This window comes from Podarcis erhardii, assembly GCF_964252035.2.
Source record: "Podarcis erhardii genome assembly, chromosome: 10".
In the NCBI taxonomy this organism is placed as follows: Eukaryota; Metazoa; Chordata; class Lepidosauria; order Squamata; family Lacertidae; genus Podarcis; species Podarcis erhardii.
This window is the reverse complement of record NC_138500.1, coordinates 9,185,369-9,206,161: the sequence shown is the minus strand read 5'-3', so window position 1 is coordinate 9,206,161 and position 20,793 is coordinate 9,185,369. Positions and strand designations below refer to the sequence as shown.

The following is a 20,793-nucleotide window of genomic DNA, read 5'->3' as shown; positions in this document are numbered from 1 at the left end:
AGAACTCTTATATCAAACTTCTAAGCCAGGTGGCTAAAGAAGCCCCTTATCCAAACTGCTGGATCTGTGCCCATGCACCCAGCCACCTCCAACAGAGTCTCCCCCTAGTTCCAGTGCCGGTGACATTGGAACAATTTTGTTCCGGGGATGTTACCTCGTGGAACTTGACTGCGCTAAACCTGACGCACCAGTACCTATACCTCACAGGTCCAACAAAGGGACCCCTCTGTCGCTGCTTCACTGGAGAAGGAACCTCCATCGGGTCCAGTACCTGTAGCATCAACCTTGAGATCTTAGCCACCGGCCAAGAGACTGTCACCAATTCTGCAGGTTCCCAGACTTTTCCGAACCTTACTTTTGCTTGGGCCAATGCTGTCGGTCACCCACCCACCTGGAAGCCTCAACACTCAGACTTTATTCTGTTACACACCTTTGCCTCGGGTAGGATGGAATCCTACCTCAGCGGTTTGTTCTGGGTGTGTGGACACCGCACATACACCTGGATAAGCCCACACATGTCGGGATCCTGCTTTGTCGGATACATCGTCCCGGGAATCAGGGTGACCCCGCATCTGCCCCCCGGGAGACAGAGGAACAAAAGGGAGCAGAAGGACCTCTCTGACGTCGCTGCAAATGGGAAAACGGTGGGTCGAGCATTGTTCCCTGCTTACGGAGCTGGATCTAATCACGTTGACCTTCTCAGGCTCACCGACCTTCTCTTCATGCAGGAGGCTACCCAGATAACAGACTTCCTGATGTCTGAATTCTCTGAGGTAAGACAACTTAGTGTACAAACGAGAATTGCTATGGACTTTTTACTGTCCAGCCAAGGAGGAACACGTGCTTTGATAGGTGCTGAATGTTGTACATACGTGACTGACCAATCTTGGAACATCACTGGACATTTAAATAATATCCATGAGCTGGCAGGGAGACTCAATGACATACAGCATGAAGGACTATCCGACGTTGACTTGTGGGGCTGGCTGCCCAAGCTAGGGTGGCTCCGACAATTACTCAAAGCGATTTTTTTTACTGTCATTATCATTGTTCTCTGCATTTCTATCTTCTGCTGCGCCGTACATTGTCTTAGCCCATGTTGTTCCCTCCTCCGCTGCCCTGCTCAACCCACCTCCTTTTCTCTTAGAGCTTATTCCCGCTCGCAGGGCACCCCCACTTTTCCGGAATATGTACAAATGAGGCACCTGGGGGGAAGGGGAATATGAGATCACCGAGATTTAGGGTGCAGAGAAAGGATTTTCAAGTTCTTGCAGAACTTTGATGCAAATCTATCTCCGAATGGTGAACTGATACGGAAGGGGGGGGGCATGTCTTCTGCACCCTTCCCGCCAGTCACCAGAGGGTCTGAGGCGATGACCTCAAGGGGCACATGACCCCACGGGAAACCCCAGTCCCCTCACTGTTGCACAAGCACCACACGTTACCCCAAGCCCCATGAATAAAAGTGCCTTTTCCCCCCTACGCCCGTTTGTTACAATGAATGGACCGGGCGACATAAATCCAAGCACCTTACTCCTCCCTCCTGCCCGATTATTTCCATTGGTAGACCGTACATTGTAGTATTATGTATCTTATGAATGAACTGGCCTATTTGCGTACTGGAGCGTCCTGCTCAATCAAAATAATGCATTCACCTTGCAGAGCTAGCTCAGCTCGAGCTGTTGCATGCCTCATTTAACCTTTGACAAGCCACTGACGGCTCCCTGCTGCGAGAGCAATGGAACCAAAACCTCGTAAACCTTTTAACCCTCTCAAAATTGTTACAATGTATCTAGCTATTTCCGAATCGGGCTGCCACTGTCAAAAAGGACTAAAATCTATAAAAATTCATAGAAAAATCAACCGTAGCACCGATTCTCTTGCTTTCGGTGCCAATTTGCTCAATTTCTCTAGGACTTCAAGACTCCTCTGGTGTCCTCCATAATTCCCCAAGCGAGATGTCACGTACACTCAGGAAGACCCTAATTCTGCCAAATCACCCTGCCAAGCCCTTCCTCCGGGCAGTGCCAGGTGACAGACTATGCAAACCTGGACTCTATTGTTTTCTCATCACCGGTATTCAGGATGTACTTATCTGTGCATATCCCCAGCTCTGCATATCCCCCTCTCTCCTCCATATGTTAATCCAGTGCAACCCACCCCTTTCTTGATGTAATCATGATGTAACTGTGATGTGTTGATGATGCTTCTGCGCTGTATCATGGGAAATGGAGGGAAGTTTTAAAAGTTCATGTCACCCCATCCTTGGGGTTCAATCTTGCCTTGAACCTGTTGCGCAATAAACTTGGATCCTTGCCTCCTTGCTCCTGTCTCCGGCTGCGCTCCTTTCTTCCGAAGGGACCCGCGGTCCCTGTCCGACGAGCTAGGTGGTAGAGCAGCCTCACCCCTAGATTTTACCGTAACACCTGGAAATTACAAAACCAATCTCAAGTTTGTCCTTGAGGATAAGACAGATGGTATTACTCTGGCTGTGGCAAAATTTCTCTGAGAGGCAGTAAGAATTAAGCAGTCGCTGTGTATTATCCAGAACCTGTTTACTTCTAATGTATTTCACTTTTGAAACTGTTCTGAGGGTCTTTGAAACGTAATAAAGAAGGTTTATTTTTTAGTATTTTGTTGTGAGCTGCCCAGAGTGGCTGGGGGAACCCAGCCAGATGGGCGGCATAAAAATAAAGTAACAGTCATTTTTAGAGCATATATGGTTTTATTCTCTCATTTTATAACTGTTGCATTTTTAAATGTAATAAATACATTTTAAAAACAAGTATGTGCCATTTGTATGTATATAAGAAATCAAAGTAGTGTTATTCTGCTTGTGGAATGCTCTCCCAAGGAGGCCATATCTGGACCAATTTTATCTACTTCCCTCCCACATTTGTAATAAAAATTCAAGTATAATAGCAGATGCCCAATAAAACAAAGCAAAAATAAACATACCCAGAACGATACTTAGGATAAATTTTCATACCAATATTTTATTTTTATTTGTCAAAGCAAAATCTTTCGGCCCTTAATTTGAAGAGTGGGCATTGTAACCTTTTTATTATCTGCTCTGCATTGTGGGGTGGAATCTACAAGCCCTGCCTTTTAACTGTATACTGGTATTTTTAGATTTTTATTGGATGTTCTTAACTGGTTTTAATCTCAGCTGTACTGGGTCCCACTCAGAAAAAGCAACTCAGTAAGAAATCAGTAAGAAATCCAAAATCTGTTACAGAAATGTAGTCTGCCACAATAATTTTAGGCTCATTTTAAGACAGAAAAGAAAGCCACAGGGTAGATAAAGAGCAAGCTAGAGAAGACTTGAAAGTTTTGACAACATTCAAAAATTCTCAATTTTATAATTCTTTTTCCACACAAAAAAGGGGGCATGAAAAATCTGTAGGCCTTTTCCCACAACAGACTAAATCTTCTGCCATTTGGGGGCAGTAGATAACAGGTACACAAATTTGTTGGGAAACTGCTATGGAATGGAGAATGTAAACCTCTATGAATTGCAATGTTCTTCAAAGGATAGCAAGGCACACAAAAAAATCCCAAGCCATATTTCATCTAGCTCAACAACCTACTCATCAAGTAGTATCTCTTATAAGGGCTTTTACCCACATGCAAGTACATAATACTTCATGACGTGCTTTAGCTGCAAGGAAACTGCAAAGCATATAGCTTGTGTTGTCAGTTAACATCTCAGTCCTAGAGTGTGCCCATTTCAATTTTAGGTTAATCGGGGTTTTACTCTACTGAGCACACCAAACGCTTTATATAATTACATTGTACTTTAATTCCCCCATTCTTTACATTTTCAAAATTTCAGAGTGCAATTTGACGTTGTCAATGCTAGTAGAGTGAATTTGCTGATCATGACATTCTGTTTATGCATGGGCCATGGTTCTTGACAGGAGTGCCTTCCCCAGCACAAAACAGAACAAAAATTCTCTTCTGCAAGTAATTAACTTGATTGCTTTTCTTTTTTTTAAATAGTTGTTACTGATTTTCTTCTCAAAACAAATATCCAGTATCATTGCTAAACATACCCCGCCCTGTTGACTTGCCTCAACTACCATTTCTGGTTTATTACATCAGATGATAAATTCTGCTGTTTATATACAATATTATGTTGTCAAATTGTTATACTTCTTGTTCTCTTAACTTGATTTCCTTTATTCAGTTGGCACATTAGCAAAACTAAACAATAATATTTCTGGTCTCAATGATAATACACATACAATTGTGATCTAACTCTGACCATTTCACAAAAATAGTGTTAGAAATATAACCCTTGCAACAAAGCCTTCTTGGTTGTATTTTTATTTTTTGTTTTAAAAAGGTCAGTTGATACTTTTAACCAATTTTACCAAGGGTGGTAGGCCTTTAAAAAGGTGTAACTCTCTCTTGATAAGAGAAAAGCAGACAGGCACAATTTCCTGTCCTCCACCTGCTTCCTGAGGTGAAAACAAAGACCGAATACAACTAAGAAGGAAAAAACCTGGTCTGAAAAATGCAATTTGTATTTTGTATTTCTATTAATAACCAAATTTAGCAAGAAACCCCTGTGAAATAAGAAGTTTTAAAATCTGTAAATCTGCCATATAAACACTTCTTGCTGTTCTGCCTTTCCTTCTTGGTGTTAAAACTTCTTTTGGTTAACTTTTCTTAAGTTTTATCAAAATTATGTATAGGAATTCCTAGGAGACCTGATCACACCAAGGTCCTGGAACAGCTGAATGCAGATTAACAGCAGCTGAGAAGATACTTTCATTTTGTTTTCTTAGCTAGGTATTTTAATTATTTTCCATTGTTTTCACCAATAATGTCATTTAAAACAATTTTGCATGCTGCTTTTCTTAAAAAGGAGGGTGGGAGAAACTCTCAGTAAGAACTTGACTTGGAGGGGGAACCCCAAAAGCTTCCTCTTTTTTAGATTTAACACGAAACTGCGTAAGGTCCACAAAGTTAAACAGAAAGCAAAACCCTCCAACCCACAAAAAAGATCCTCCCTCAGCTGCAAATCTTCCCCAAAGACAAGTGCAACTCCGCAGCTGCGGTTAAAAGAGAAACGGATCGTACCAACTTGGGAAGGGGGGGGGTGTGAAGAGCTCTTCTCAAAAACAGTTTGAGAACATTGCTGCTCCCCAAGCCCCAGCCCTGTCCACAAATATCACTCCCCCCACAAATACGGTGTTTTTAAATATAAGTCGAGTCTGCAGCGTCTTTATTTTCCTTATCTGGAGTTTCAGCTATAAAAGCCTCCCCGCCCCCCATGGTGATTTCTGTTTGGAACACACCCTTCAGGGGAATTTTATGCAAATAGCGCACTTTATAGGGGTTTCCCCTAGAACTCCCAAAGGGCTACGTGGAGCCCTTAACCCTTTCTTCTCCCGACGCTGTACAAAATACAGACACACTTGTGTACTGAGCAATGAACAATCCGATCATGCAATTAGGCACCCATTAGTTTAATGGGACGCGGGTGGCACTGTAGGTTAAACCACAGAGCCTAGGACTTGCCGATCAGAAGGTTGGTGCTTTGAATCCCCACAACAGGGTGAGCTCCTGTTGCTCGGTCCCTGCTCCTGCCAACCTAGCAGTTCGAAAGCACATCTAAGTGCAAGTAGATAAATAGGTACCACTCTGGCAGGAAGGTAAACGGTGTTTCCATGCGCTGCTCTGGTTCGCCAGAAGCTGCTTAGTCATGCTGGCCACATGACCCGGAAGCTGTACGCCGGCTCCCTCGGCCAATAAAGCGAAATGAGCGCCGCAACCCCAGAGTCGTCCGCAACTGGACCTAATGGTCAAGGGTCCCTTTACCTTTACTAGTTTAAACTAGCGCTCTTCATCACAACTATATATGCAAGGATTTGGGCTCCACTGTGCAACAGTGTGCACGGTTACTTGGGAGTAAGCTTGACTCAACCTAGTGGAATCTTCCTCTTGAGTTAACACATGTAGGATAAAGTTATGATTCTGTGCTAAATCACCATGGATTTAATTGGACTCTAATCTGAGTAAGCATGGATAGGACCTAGATGCCTAGCTACTACTGCTAGGTGTACTTACTTGGAAGTCTGAGTATAATAAGCTAAAAACAAACATAGAATCATAGAATCAAGTTGGAAGGGAACCTTAGGATCACCTAGTCCAACTCCATGCAATGTATGAATATACAGCTGTCCCGTACAGGGATCGAACCTGCAACCTTGCCATTCTCAGCTCCTGATGTAGCAGGAGACCCCCCCCCTTCATTACATCGTAATGCACAAGCACCACACGCACACCTCCCACCTTCCTGAGCCTGGAGATGCCCCTTCTAGAGGGGCATCCTCTAAAAAAAGCCTTCTGTAGATAAGGAAGCGCTAGCTTGACAGCTCCTCACAGAACCCCTTTGTTTTCATGTATTTTCCCGTAACACTCCACCTCGCCCTATCTTTATTATGGGTAGACCAGCCGCCTGAACTCCGGGTCAATCGACTGCCGCCTCAGCCAATCAGCGTTACCGAACAGCGCCCCTTGCGGCGGCCACGCAGGTACTGCAGGCAGCAGGCTCTCGCTTCTCTGTCTTTGACAGCTCTCAATACAAAGTTTCCGAGTTCAATTGACCGTCACTGATTTAATTAAAATGTTGCAAGCCGCTTCCGGAAGACGAAAGTGCTTTGAACTTTAAGGACAGTATTCTTCATAAATTCACCATAAATCAGCCGTACATCGAATTTCCACCGGACCACTTTTATTTTGCTTCAGATTACAAGGACTATCAAAGGGGGGTGGCCTGATACTAGTCAGCCATAATCCCTTGACCGAGCAGTCACGTAGTGTGCGGCCCTTCCTAGTTGACATGGCAACCTTGATAGTCATCTTGATGGGCTCAGCCAGAGGACTAACAAGGACTCCACGAACTGCATACGTACACAGACTCTGACAAAAGGACCGTGACCGGATTCCCCTCAGGGGGCAGGAAACTGCGCCTTTTCCCTTTTGTTTCCTGAAAATGACTCATGTGGGGGAAGAGAAGGGGCTCTGGCCAGGTGTCAGGGTACTCAGATTACCTGTGCAGCCCCTCCTCGACTCCTCCTATTTTTAATATAATCATGATGTAAATATAATGTATTTCTAGGTGTGTAGTTTAGGGGATTAGGAGCTAATAAAAGTTGGGGTCTTCTTTTGTTCTGGGCTTCCATCTTGCTTCACGTTGTGGGCGTTGGGAGTCCTGTCGCGACAGTCTTTCGTCAATAAAGACCAAGCCTACAGGCTGCTGATTTGCTTCAAAGTTGCTCTGGTTGGTGTCTTGATTTTGTCCAAGGGAGCCCTCGGATTTTCTGGTAACACTGAGTATATTCAATAAAAACTTTCTGACGATAAGAGTTGTTTTGGGCACCACAGTTGAAGAAGCGATATTGACAAGCTGGAATGTGTGCAAAGGAAGTTGAAAAAGATGCTCAAAGGCAGGGGGTAGACAACCTAAAGCCTGGGGGCCGGATACGGCCCATTCGCCTTCTCAATCCAGCCTGCAGATGGTCTGGGAATCAGCATGTTTTTACAGCGCTCTATATGGGGCTACCTTTGAAGGTGACCCGGAAACTACAACTAATCCAGAATGTGGCAGCTAGACTTGTGACTGGGAATGGCTGCCGGGACCACATAACACCGGTCCTGAGAGATCTGCATTGGCTCCCAGTACGTTTCCGAGCACAATTCAAAGTGTTGGTGCTGACCTTTAAAGCCCTAAACAGCCTCGGTCCAGTATATCTGAAGGAGCATCTCCACCTCCATCCTTCTACCTGGACGCTGAGGTCCAGCGCCGAGGGCCTTCTGGCAATTCCCTCGCTGTGAGAAGCCAAGTTACAGGGAACCAGGCAGAGGGCCTTCTCTGTGGTGGCCCCCGCCGTGTGGAACGCTCTCCTAGCAGATGTGGTTGGGGGAGGGAATGAGAGGGTGGATGCCTAGGTATGCCTTCCTGAGGTCCTTAGAGGAAACATGAGGGGGGGGGGAGTAATAATTTTTTAAAAGAGTAACATCCACAGACTGGTTAGTGCCAGAGGCAGATTCAAACGACAGCTGATTTTTGTACAGTTGTGCCTTGGTTTGCAAACGCCTTGGTACAGTCATACCTCGGGTTATGAATGCTGCGGGTTGCGCGTTTTTGGGTTGCGGACCATGCCGAACCTAGAAGTACTGGTGTTGTAAACAAAAATTGCCCTTTTCCCTTAGCTTTTTCCAAGAGCCCATATAGAGTCCTTACATAGGTTCCCTATTGGTAGGAGAAAATAACAGAGGCCAACCAGAGAATATTGAGAAGCAAAACAGCTAGTAAGCCTGATCTTTATTAAACTGTTGCAACAGGGTCCCCACTCACCACACGCAGGAGGGAGGAGGAACGCAGTACAATGGTGTGCAAGCCCTTATATAGACTTTTGAAATTGCCAGCCTGTAGATCAAGACCAGCCCCAGAAACATCATACATACATCACAGAAGGGGTGTCTACAGCAGAAATATGAGAATAGAATAGAATTTATTATTTGTTATTTGTTATTTGTTATATTTGTTATTTGTTATTTGTTATTTGTTATTTGTTGTTATTTGTTATTTGTTATTTGTTATTTGTTATTTGTTATTAATACCCCACCCATCTGGCTGGGTTTCCCCAGCCACTCTGGGCGGCTTCCAACAGAGTATTAAAATACAATGGTCTGTTAAACATTAAAAACTTCCCTAAAGAGGGCTGCCTTCTGATGTCTTCTTAAAGTCTGGTGGTAGTTCTTCTCTTTGATATCTCAGTGCTTTGTTTACCTCCTGTCTGCCAGGTTACCTGTTTAATGGTCACTTGATTGGATTGCCTGGGGAGCCTGGCCAGTCTTTTGTAGTGATAAATACTTAGTTCCTGAGCCAGGTCAGGCTCACACCCTATTCATATCTTAAATGTGCCCTTAAGACAGGATTTGTGAGGAAAGAGACAATGGGGAGGTTTCCCACTTTGATCTTGCAGACAATAAATTGAGGTCAGTTTGGGAATAAAAAATGGTTTCAGGTTGGTCTTCCCATGCTGATCTATGTACGTGCTTGGTTGGTACACTTACGAACATTTAACATATATCTAAGACCTCAAGAAGATCATGGCCACTGGTCCCATCACCTCCTGGCAGATAGAAGGGGAAGAAATGGAGGCAGTGAGAGATTTTACTTTCTTGGGCTCCATGATCACTACAGATGCTTCTTGGGAGAAAAACAATGAGAAACCTAGACAGCATCCTAAAAAGCAGAGACATCACCTTGCCAACAAAAGTCCATATAGTTAAAGCTATGGTTTTCCCAGTAGTGATGTATGGAAGTGAGAACTGGACCATAAAGAAGGCTGGTGCTTTCGAATTATGGTGCTGGAGGAGACTCTTGAGAGTCCCATGGTCTGCAAGAAGATCAAACCTCTCCATTCTGAAGGAAATCAGCCCTGAGTGCTCACTGGAAGGACAGATCCTGAAGCTGAGGCTCCAATACTTTGGCCACCTCATGAGAAGAGAAGACTCTCTGGAAAAGACCCTGATGTTGGGAAAGATGGAGGGCACAAGGAGAAGGAGATGGAAGAGGACGAGATGGTTGGACAGTGTTCTCGAAGCTACCAGCATGAGTTTGACCAAACTGCGGGAGGCAGTGGAAGACAGGAGTGCCTGGCGTGCTCTGGTCCATGAGGTCATGAAGAGTCCGGCATCAAGTATAACAAAAGAGATATTTACATTTCCCTGTTTCCTAGCCAAGTTAATCACACCCTTTTGTCTTCATCTGGGTTTGTTCTTGCTGGAATGGCTACCTGTCTGGCACTCAGGCATCAGGATGCAAGGAATTATCACTCAGGCAGAGGGGCTGCTGAGTAGCTGAGCTCACATATCTATATGAATTTCTGAAGTTTTCCCTGTGAACCAGTACAGTAGATAGATACATTTATCAGTGAATTGTTACATTTGGTATCGTGCAGGAAAGGACCTTTTGAATAGATAGGAATAAACTGTGATGAAGTGTTCTGGGGGGACAAATCACAAAAGTCCCAAAAGTGATTGTGCTGATTTTGGTAGTGGGCTGCATGTGCATGATATCTGCTGGAGGGGCAACCCCCCCAACCTTTACAAAAATTCCTGCAACACACCCACAACAACTCAAGCTATTGTTCTTCCACGAAGGATCATCCAGCCAGTGGAGGGAGGGCTGGGAAAATATCTGCCCCCACTTTTTATCCAGAGCACCATCTCTTAGTTGTGGCTATTACAAGCTAGCTTATTGTTTGAGGTGCTGTTGAGCTCACTTCCGTGGCCAGCTAAGGCCATTGTCTTCCAAAGAAAACTTGTCTGACCGGTTCCTCTTCTCCTAGATCAGAGGTTTTCAGCCTTTTTGAGTCCATGGCTCCCTTGACCAACTGCCTTCTTTCTGCAGCACCCCTGTGGGGCTCAGGAGCCCAGTTTCGTCGCCCCTCGCCTGCAGAGCTGGCAGCCCCTCAACCCCTTTTTGAACATCCTCTCTTGTGGAGTGTTCCCTGTGATAGGAATTTTGAGGTCTTAGATACATGGTAATGTTTATAAACACATAGGCTCTGGTTACAGAGTTCATTTTTTCACATTCAAACTCTGCCTGGCATAAGTCACCACAAATGACCCAGTTGTGGAAACAGAAAAGGGGAAACTATTCTGAACCTGAGTGGGAAACTTTGAGCTTTGGGTTTTTGAGAAGTCACTTGCAGGCTAACAGCCTTTGACTCAGATTAGCCAGAGTTCCTGCAGTTTTGCTTGGCATGCTCTTCACTATAGGCAAATGACTTTAAAAAATAAAATAAAAAACCAACACAACCCGTTCATCAAGTGTGGGAAAAGGAAACTGAGAAATCATTTTTGTTTTGTAACATTTTACTGTGCCAGGCAAATTCTCGGTGCATCCAGGCACAGAACATTTATTGCTGATCTAGAGGCATGCTTTCCTTATTAGGTGCTGTTCAGTTGGCAGGTGCACTGCAGCCAGAATGAGAAATCCTTGCAACTTATTGCAGATCCTAGCTGGGGAAGGGTTGGAGCTCAACGGTAGAGCATCTGGCAAGTTCCACTCATCTACGGCAGGTCTTTGGAGGAGGCAGCCCTGCAGGAAATGCTGGAGAAAGTGCTGCCTGCCAGTGTCAAGACTGCTGAGGTAGATGGTCAGACACAATACAAGGCGGTTGGCGGATGGATGGCAGCTAACAGAGTGAGGTTGAATCCTGACAGGACAAAAGTACTGCTTTTTGGGGACAGGAGGCGGGCAGGTGTGGAGAATTCCCTGGTCCTGAATGGGGCAACTGTGCCCCCGAAGGACCAGGTGCTCAGCCTGGGAGTCATTTTGGACTCATAGCTGTCCATGGAGGTGCAGGTCAATTCGGTGTCCAGGGCAGCTGTCTACCAGCTCCATCTGGTACGCAGGCTGAGACCCTACCTGCCCGCAGACCGTCTTGCCAGAGTGGTGCATGCTCTGGTTATCTCCCGCTTGGACTACTGCAATGCGCTCTACGTGGGGCTACCTTTGAAGGTGACCTGGAAACTGCAATTAATTCAGAATGCGGCACCCAGACTGGTGACTGGGAGCGGCCACGAAGACCATATAACACCAGTCCTGAGAGACCTGCATTGGTTCCCAGTACCTTTCCTAAGCACAATTCAAAGTGTTGGTGCTGACCTTTAAAGCCCTAAACGGCCTCGGCCCAGTATACCTGAAGGAGCGTCTCTACCCCCATCGTTCTGCCCGGACGCTGAGGTCCAGCAGTGAGGGCCTTCTGGTGGTTCCCTCACTGTGAGAAGTGAGGTTACAGGAAACCAGGCCGAGGGCCTTCTTGGTAGTGGCACCCGCCCTGTGGAACGCCCTCCCAACAGATGTCAAGGCAATAAGCAACTATCTTACTTTTTAAAGACATCTAAAGACATACTTTTTAAAGACATCTGTTTAGGAAAGTTTTTAATGTTTGATGCTGTATTGTGTTTTTAATATTCGGCTGGTATAAATAAATTATTATTATTTATTTTTATTAAAGGTAGCTTTGCATTTTCCTATGATTAAGGTTGGCAACTATTGTCCACTTCTGAGTCTGGCTCCTGCTTGATTCTTCTGGAAACCAAACTGAAGGGAAAGATGCTTTCCCTGAATCCATTAAAAGCACCACATGCTTGTGTTTTTTTTAATCAATTGGCAGTCCTGCCAGTGACGTGTGTGTTCATGGTGGTGAAGCCACGCGAATGAGCAGCCACAGCTACAAAGGCTGTATTTTTTAAAAAGCTCTTGAGGATTTTTGGGCTGCATTAACAGAAGTGAAGTGTCCTGATCAATGGAAGGAATAGTCCCACTCTATTCTGCCGTGGTCAGACCACACCTGGAATACTGTGTCCAGTTCTGGGCACCACAAATAAAGAAGGATATTGACAAGCTGGAATGTGTGCAGAGGACGGCGACCAAGATGGAAACCAAGCCTTATGAGGAATGGTTGAAGGAGCTGAGTATGTTTAGCCTGGGTAAAAAAGGAGACTGAGAGGAGATATGATTATTTTTTTTCAGGTTCTGTCCTTCCAGTGAGCACTCAGAGCTGATTTCCTTCAGAATGGATCGGTTTGATCTTCTTGCAGTCCATGGGACTCTCAAGAGTCTCCTCCAGCACCAGAATTCAAAAGCATCCATTCTTTGGCAATCAGCCTTCTTTATGGTCCAGCTCTCACTTCCATACATCACTACTGGGAAAACCATAACTTGAACTATATGGACCTTTGTTGGCAAGGTGATGTCTCTAATTTTTAAGATGCTGTCTAGGTTTGTCATCGCTTTTCTCCCAAGGAGCAGGCGTCTTCTAATTTCGTGACTGCTGTCACCATCTGCAGTGATCATGAAGCCCAAGAAAGTAAAATCTCTCACTGCCTCCATTTCTTCCCCTTCTATTTGCCAGGAGGTGATGGGACCAGTGGCCATGATCTTGTTTTTTTGATGTTGAGCTTCAGACCATATTTTGCGCTCTCCTCTTTCACCCTCATTAAAAGGTTCTTTAATTCCTCCTCACTTTCTGCCATCAAGGCTGTGTCATCTGCTTATCTGAGGTTGTTGATATTTCTTCTGGCAATCTTAATTCCGATTTGGGATTCATATGATGGTCATCTTCAAATATCTCAAGGGCTGCCACATGGAAGAGGGAGCAAGCTTGTTTTCTCCTGCTCCGGAGGGTAGGACTCGAACCCATGGCTTCAAGTTATAAGAAAGGAGATTCCGACTCAACATCAAGAAGAACCTTCTTACAGTAAGAGCTGTTTGACAGGGGAAGTGTCTCCCTCAGGAGGTGGTAGACTCTCCTTCCTTGGAGGTTTTTCAGCAGAAGTTGGATGGCCATCTGTCATGGATGCTTTAGCTAAGATTCCTGCATTGCAGGGGGTTGGACTAGATGACTCCTGGGTCCCTTCCAACTCTATGATTCTATGAAGCTTTGGTTTGCTTTCGTGGAAAATACAGTGCTGAGAATAATTTTGTCTTTTCCTGGTAATGGGTTGTGCTGCTGTGCAAATGTGTTAGAATGAGAGTTTTCCCACATCCACTCCTAACGCACTGTTCTCTGCCCGAAAGTCCTGACCAATAAGAAAACAGCATCCTCACCCTCTTTGCAGCTGGCCATGCCAAATACTGTATCTGATTGTGCTTGTCACCCTACCAGTTCAGGGTCAAGATAAGGCGGAAGACTTGAGAAGAATCGAGTCGAGTCTGGCCATAAATATTTGGTCACCAGCTTTCAACTCATCTGGGCACTTTCTCACAAAATCGGCGACAGAAGCTAGCCAGGGAGTTTTATCCCACAAGCAGTTTGATAACGCCTTTACAGTAAAAGGATCGTTGCCTAACCTTGAGAAATCCCTGCATCAGAAGAAGAAAAAGCACATTCTAATTTGGGCACCCACATTGATTGGAAACTGTATTCAAATAACCGTTGGAGGAAGTTAATCAAGGGCTAGATAGCCTGCTATCGTTTTCCTTTGGGAACCTTATTTAAACCGTCAATCTCAGGGTCGCACGCTGCTTATATTCTTGTGCCCTGCCTGGAGGAGAACAAGTCAACAGATACAAGTGTCAGGCTTCCAGAAGGTAAAGGATTACTACTTGAAAACGATTTACAGATGGCATTTAACTCCAAATAGGCTTGCTAAGATGCATATGACTGAATTAGATAATTGCTGGAGTTGCAAAGAGGTGTAGGGACCATTCTTTCATATGTGGTGGGCTTGCAAAAGGGTAAAAGAGTACAGTGGTACCTCGGGTTAAGTACTTAATTCGTTCCAGAGGTCTGTTCTTAACCTGAAACTGTTCTTAACCTGAGGTACCACTTTAGCTAATGGGACCTCCCGCTGCCGCCGCACTGCCAGAGCACGATTTCTGTTCTCATCCTGAAACAAAGTTCTTAACCCGAGCCACTATTTCTGGGTTAGCGGGGTCTGTAACCTGAAGCGTATGTAATCCGAGGTACCACTGTATTGGGAAATGATCCATAATGAATTGGTGGGGGGGGATGTTTAAAAGTACTCTCCCCAAAGAGAGGATAATTTAGACTGAAATTTGCAGGTGTTAAAAAAGGTTATTTATGTATGCCACTACTGCGGCCCGTGTTTCGTTAAGCCAAAACTGGAAAGCGAGTGAGGTCCCAACCAAAGAAGAATGGCAACTTAAGTTGACAGAATATGCGCAGCTTGCAGACTTAACACATAGAATAAGAGAACAAGAAGAACATACGTTTAGAGAAGATTGGAAAACATTTATGGAATATATGGGAAAGAACTGTGTACAGCTGAAAACTCTGGCAGCATTAAGATAAATTCAACAGTGTAAATAAGTTATGATGGATGTGACAATGGAATACTGAAAGGTATAGTTTCTGTAAAATATGCAGGGGTTTATGATATGTAAAATGAACCATGGAAAGAGAAGGGAAGTCATTGATATTTTAAGGATGCAAAAATGAGTACTTTAAACTGTAAAACAGAAAATTTAATAAAAATTATATACACAAAGCAATTTTATTCTCTGTTAAAACAATTTCCTACTTCCGCTCTCCCGTTTTATTTAAAGATGATTTTTACTGAATTTTTTACGATAAAAACCCCCACATAAAAACGAACGGGACACAGGCTTGACTCTAAACTTGGTGCAGCTTGCAAATGAGCAGAAAGAAGGAAACATCAAACAGTCATGGAGAAGATAACAGAATCATAGAATGGAATACAGTCATACCTTGGGTCTCAAACGCCTTGGCTCCCAAACAAATTGGCTCCCAAACAATCAAAACCCGGAAGTGAGTGTTCCAGTTTTCGAACGATTTTCGGAAGCCAACTGTCCAGTGCAGCTTCCACAGCTTCTGATTGGCTGCAGGAGCTTCCTGCAGCCAATCAGAAGCCGCGCTTTGGTTTCTGAACGATTTGGAAGTCGAACGGACTTCTGGAACGGATTCCGTTCAACTTCCAAGGTACGACTATAATGGAATTGTAGAATTGGAAGGGACCCTGAGGATTATGTATAGTTCAGCCCCCTGTGATGCAGGAATACGCAGGTGTCCCGTATGGGGATCAAACCTGTTACCTTGGTTTTATCAGCGCCACGCTCTAACCAACTGAGCTATCCAGATGCAGCAATATAGAAGGCCAACAAAGCTAATTTATAGATTTAAAGCTAAAGGCCAAAAATGTCTAGGTCTAACACCAATCCATAATGGACGGTGGAGAACTGTATGATGGACTGCTCTGTTGTTGTAAAAGTAGTTTGACCAATGGAAACCAAATAACTGAAAATGATCTTTTAGATTTAACCCCTGTACGTTGTCTCTTGAGCTTCGTAACTTTCTGCAAATGCTAACTGACCTGTCTTATTCCAGCATCTCTTTAGAGAATGAAGTGAGATTGAGCTCTCCAATGCTGGGCAAATTCCAGCCCCGCTGCTGTTGCTAGGTGGATGATTAGATCTTTAAATGAGGCATTTTGCATGGTTTCTGAGAAGAGTGATAGCAGTGCTGGAGGAGCAGTCTGTTCTTAAGAAATAAATAAATCACCTGACTATTTAAGCAGAGGGATATGCAGTGGAGATTAGGGTGGGGGAGAAATTCAGCTCACTTTGCATTTAGAGATAGTTCTGCCGCACTTCCCAAAAAACCATGGGAACCAGAACACAGCTCTCCTTCATAAATCACATTTCTCCTGATTTTGCAATGCTGTGCTCCAGATAAGCAATGTTCCCAAAACTGCATATGTGAAAGTTTGCATTAAAAAACTGAATGCATAAAGTGAAGAGAACAACACACAAAACAGCTTGCAAAATATGCACGCTTAAAGAAATGTATTCAAAATGTGTTTATTTAGGAGAAATTGGCACTAAAGTTCCTGCAGAAAATGTGGGGACCTGAATTTAAGATTGGAGAAATGGAGAGACTTGAAGTTATCAGATCCTTCCCTCCCTAGGTGGGAGGAAATGAGATCCATTGCGGGCTAGTGGTTAGAGCAAGTGTGGGGGGAAAGACAGCTTCTGATAGCCCTGGCCGTTGGCTTCGCTTGCTGGTGCTAATGGGAGTTGTAGTTCAGCGATATCTCGAGTGCCAAGTGTTCCCTAAACCTAGGTTAGTGTGTTAGACTCTTAAGGGGTTGTTTCTGGTTAATGAAACAATGCATTTAAACAAGCGTCTCTCCAAACAGCCGCTCAGTTTTGAGGAGCCTGCACGATGTTGCCGATTCTCCTCCTCGTCACGGTGTGCCAGCTGAACTCGCCAGGGAGCGCCGAGGTGGTGACCTCTTTTGAAGACACCTGCCCCCAGTTTTTCTTCAGAGGAACCCCTCCGAGTATCGGGCTGGTTCCCCCACGCCCGGCTCGGATTTGCCAGCGGTACAAAAACCAGTATCGTTTTGCCACTCTGTACGACCGAGACAACCACATCCCGGTGTTCTCTGCGTACATCTACAACCCTGGGCAGGCAAAGAGGCCGAACACATGGAGGATTGAACCCCAGGTAAGAGGTCTGAGGAGACAACAGCTGCTACTTTAAACTCAGTGTCCCCACCTGCGTTCAAGTATGTTTCTCAGCACAATTCAAAGTGTTGGTGCTGACCTTTAAAGCCTCGGTCCAGTATACCTGAAGGAGCGTCTCTACCCCCATCGTTCAGCCCAGACACTGAGGTCCAGCGCGAGGGCCTTCTGGCGGTTCCCTCCCTGTGAGAAGTGAGGTTACAGGGAACCAGGCAGAGGGCCTTCTCGGTAGTGGCACCCGCCCTGTGGAACGCCCTCCCATCAGGGCTGGTGGAAGCTATGCTCCAGTTTCCTGTTGTAGAATGTACTGTAGGAGGAAGAGTCTGCCGCGGATCAACTGTGTAGAAGAACGAGGAAGAAAATAAGGTACTCCAAACAATATAGAGTGGTACCTCGGGTTAAGAACTTAGTTCGTTCTGGAGGTCTATTCTTAACCTGAAACTGTTCTTAACCTGAGGTACCACTTTAGCTAATGGGGCCTCTTGCTGCCGCCGTGCGATTTCTGTTCTCATCCTGAATAATAATAATAATAAATTTTATTTATATCCCGCCCTCCCCAGCCGAAGCTGGGCTCAGGGCGGCTAACAACACTAAAACAGTGCAACATTATAAAAACATTATAAAAATTAATCAAAATCAAAATTGATGGCAACCATAAACTAAAGTTTTGTAAAGATTGCCAAAGGAGGGAGTCAGGCTGCGCCCTGACCAAAGGCCAGGCGGAACAGCTCTGTCTTGCAGGCCCTGCGGAAAGATGTCAAGTCCCGCAGGGCCCCTGTCTCTTATGACAGAGCGTTCCACCAGCTTGGAGCCGCAGCCGAAAAAGCCCTGGCTTTAGTTGAGGCCAGCCTAACCTCTCTGTGGCCTGGGATCTTTAGGATGTTTTTGTTTGCAGACCGTAAATTTCTCTGTGGGGCATACCAGGAGAGGCGGTCCCGTAGGTACGAGGGTCCTAGGCCGTATAGGGCTTTGAAGGTTAAAACCAGCCCCTTAAACCTGATCCTGTACTCCACCGGTAGCCAGTGCAGCTGATATAGCACCGGTGAATGTGATCTCACAGGGTAACCCCGTAAGGAGTCTCGCCGCGGCATTCTGCACCCGCTGGAGTTCCTGGGTCAGTCTCAAGGGCAGCCCCATGTAGAGCGAGTTACAATAATCCAGTCTGGAGGTGACCGTCGCGTGGATCACAGTGGCTAGGTCAGGGCGAGAGAGATAAGGGGCCAACTGCTTAGCTTGCGGAGATGAAAAAATGCCGCCTTTGTTATAGCTGCAATCTGCGCCTCCATGGAGAGGGAGGTATTGAAGATTACACCCAAACTCTTAACGGACGGTGCTGGCACTAACTGCACCCCCGCAAGAGATGGGAGTTGCCCCCTCAATCCCATATCGTCCCGTCCCAGCCAGAGGCAAAGTTCTTAACCCGAGGTACTATTTCTGGGTGAGCAGAGTCTGTAACCTGAAGCGTTTGTAACTTTTAGAAGACATCTGAAGGCAGCCCTGCTTAGGGAAGTTTCTAATGTTTAATATTTTATTGTGCTTTTAATATTCTGTTGGGGGGTGCCCAGAGTGACTGGGAAACCCAGCTAGATGGGCGGGGTATAAATATATTTATTATTAGTAGTAGTAGTAGCAGTAGTCTTCAGCCTGCCTATTTGGGAGGAAATTCAGACATTGTAAAATGCCGAAGTTCCAGAGGAAACCCTGATCTGGGGAGGCATTGCACCCCAACACATCTTACTGCTGAAAGTGGGGAGAGCCTAGCGAGGTGGTTTAAGGCAGTGTTCGGCGGGGGGGGGGCAGGTTTGTCTTCTCATTTACTCCCTTTGTCTTCTCAGTGTGGTGTAGTGGTTAAGAGTGATAGACTCACATCAAACAATTGTTATCCCTCACTTTCCAGAGGGAGAGGGTTCTTGGAGAGGGTGGAAGCGTGTTTCTTGCATAGAGCACCAAATCCAAAGTAACTGGGCAATCTCAATTTAATGGTATGGGATCAAATCCTACACAGGAATTTTGGATTCATTGGTGGGGCTTGCTTCCAAGTAAACATTCCAAGTAAAGATGGGGAGATGGGCTAGATCCAGAAGGGGGAGCCAGTGTGGTGTAGTGGTTAAGAGCGGTGGACTCGTAATCTGGTGAACCGGGTTCGCTTCCCCGCTCCTCCCCATGCAGCTGCTGGGTGACCTTGGGCCAGTCACACTTCTCTGAAGTCTCTCAGCCCCACTCACCTCACAGTGTGTTTGTTGTGGGGGAGGAAGGGAAAGGAGAATGTTAGCCGCTTTGAGACTCCTTCAGGTAGTAATAAAGCAGGATATCAAATCCAAACAACAACAACAACAACTCTTCTTCTTTTTCTTCTTCTTCTTCTTCTTCTTCTTCTTCTTCTTCTTCTTCTTCTTCCTTGCTTGCACCCCTGTCTCTCTTTCTTCTAAAGCTCTTGGATTTATCACTGCCGCCTGAAATGGAAACGGAAGGATCTCTCCTGCAGGAAGGTGATGACATGCAGGAAGCACTTAGAGGCAGCCAGGCCGTTTTGCTAGATTACAAGAACCTGACCGATTTCAACAGGGGTCACCTGAACCCCAATGGCCACCAGCCCGACCGGGACGCCAAGACTTCCACCTTCACGTTGACCAACATTGTGCCGCAGTACATCAAGCTGAACGGCGGCGCCTGGAACCACTACGAGCAGTCGACGATGGCAAGCAAGACCGAAGGATGCAAGGAAACCTTTGCCGTGGTGGGCGCAGTGCCAGGGGAAAGCTTCATTGCCAAAGGGAGGGTCAACACGCCCAGCCACGTATGGTCTGCAGCCTGCTGTGTCATAGACAACAATCACCTGAGATCTTGGGCCATAATTGCCCGGAATGACGAAAACGCAGTGCAGACTCTCACTCTGGGGGAACTGGAGGAGAAGCTGGCAGAGTTGTATAACCAGAGTCACATCTCTCTGTTTGATAGTGATTGTCCCCGGGAATAAAGCCTTGTTCACTGAGACATCCTGCATGAATCTAGTGATTTTAAAGTATACGTTATGTTAGTCACATGTTATGTTAGTCACAAGGTTTGACCTTAAGTACAAGGTGTTTTTTTTTATTATTCTGTAAGTAGTCAGCCTGGTTTTTTTCTTTGGCAATCACTCATAGCTGAGTAAGATTGTCTTCCATTAACACAGTTTTAACAGTGAGTCTGAAAGTGACTGTGGAGGCCAATTCTGGATCCACACGTCCTTCCACAGTGGGGACATAGGTTTCTGGGTGGGAGCTGATCACGGTGAGGGTTTGCCAAGCGTGCCTTCCTCTTAGCACATTTCTCCCTTGCGTCCTGAGTTCGAGCATCTTCAAAGCCCATGAGACCTTTGGCAAAGGCTGTTCTCCAATTGGAGCGCTCACAGGCAAGTGTTTCCCAGTTGTCGGTGTTTATAACATTCGATTGCGAGCCACCCAGAGTGGCTGGGGAAACTCAGCCAGATGGGCGAGGTATAAATAATAAATTATTATTATTATTATTATTATTATTATTATTATTATTATTATACTACATTTTTTTAGATTTGCCTTGAAACAGTCTTTAAACCTCTTTTGTCAACCACCAGCATTACGCTTTCCATTTTAAAGTTTGGAATAGAGTAGTTGTTGCAGAAGATGATAATCAGGCATCCGAACAACATGACCAGTCCAACGCAGCTGGTGTTGAAGAATCATTGCATCGACACTGGTGATCTTTGCTTCTTCCAGTACAGTGGCATTAGT

General features: G+C 45.3%; 1 protein-coding gene across 2 annotated transcripts; it reads left to right on the top strand.

Annotated features, from left to right (window-relative positions):
* Positions 1-10,947: 10,947 nt before the first annotated feature.
* LOC309351964 (endonuclease domain-containing 1 protein-like) lies at positions 10,948-20,038 on the top strand. 2 transcript variants are annotated; one of them, XM_081880196.1, is made up of 3 exons: positions 10,948-11,179; positions 16,717-17,027; positions 19,476-20,038. In XM_081880196.1, exons 2-3 carry the CDS (start codon positions 16,743-16,745, stop codon positions 20,019-20,021), a joined length of 831 nt encoding a protein of 276 aa, XP_081736322.1. In that variant the 5' UTR covers positions 10,948-11,179; positions 16,717-16,742; the 3' UTR covers positions 20,022-20,038. The 2 variants fall into 2 exon arrangements, with proteins under 2 accessions (XP_081736322.1, XP_081736321.1); XM_081880195.1 differs by lacking the exon at positions 10,948-11,179 and adding an exon at positions 13,643-14,128.
* Positions 20,039-20,793: the final 755 nt, after the last annotated feature.

What these genes read in the sequence shown, in the direction of transcription:
- LOC309351964 (XM_081880196.1), top strand. Translation starts at nt 16,743, where the DNA reads ATGTTGCCGATTCTCCTCCTCGTCACGGTGTGCCAGCTGAACTCGCCA. An exon ending in CATGGAGGATTGAACCCCAG is followed by an intron (nt 17,028 to 19,475) that starts GTAAGAGGTCTG and finishes TTTCTTCTAAAG; the next exon opens with CTCTTGGATTTATCACTGCC.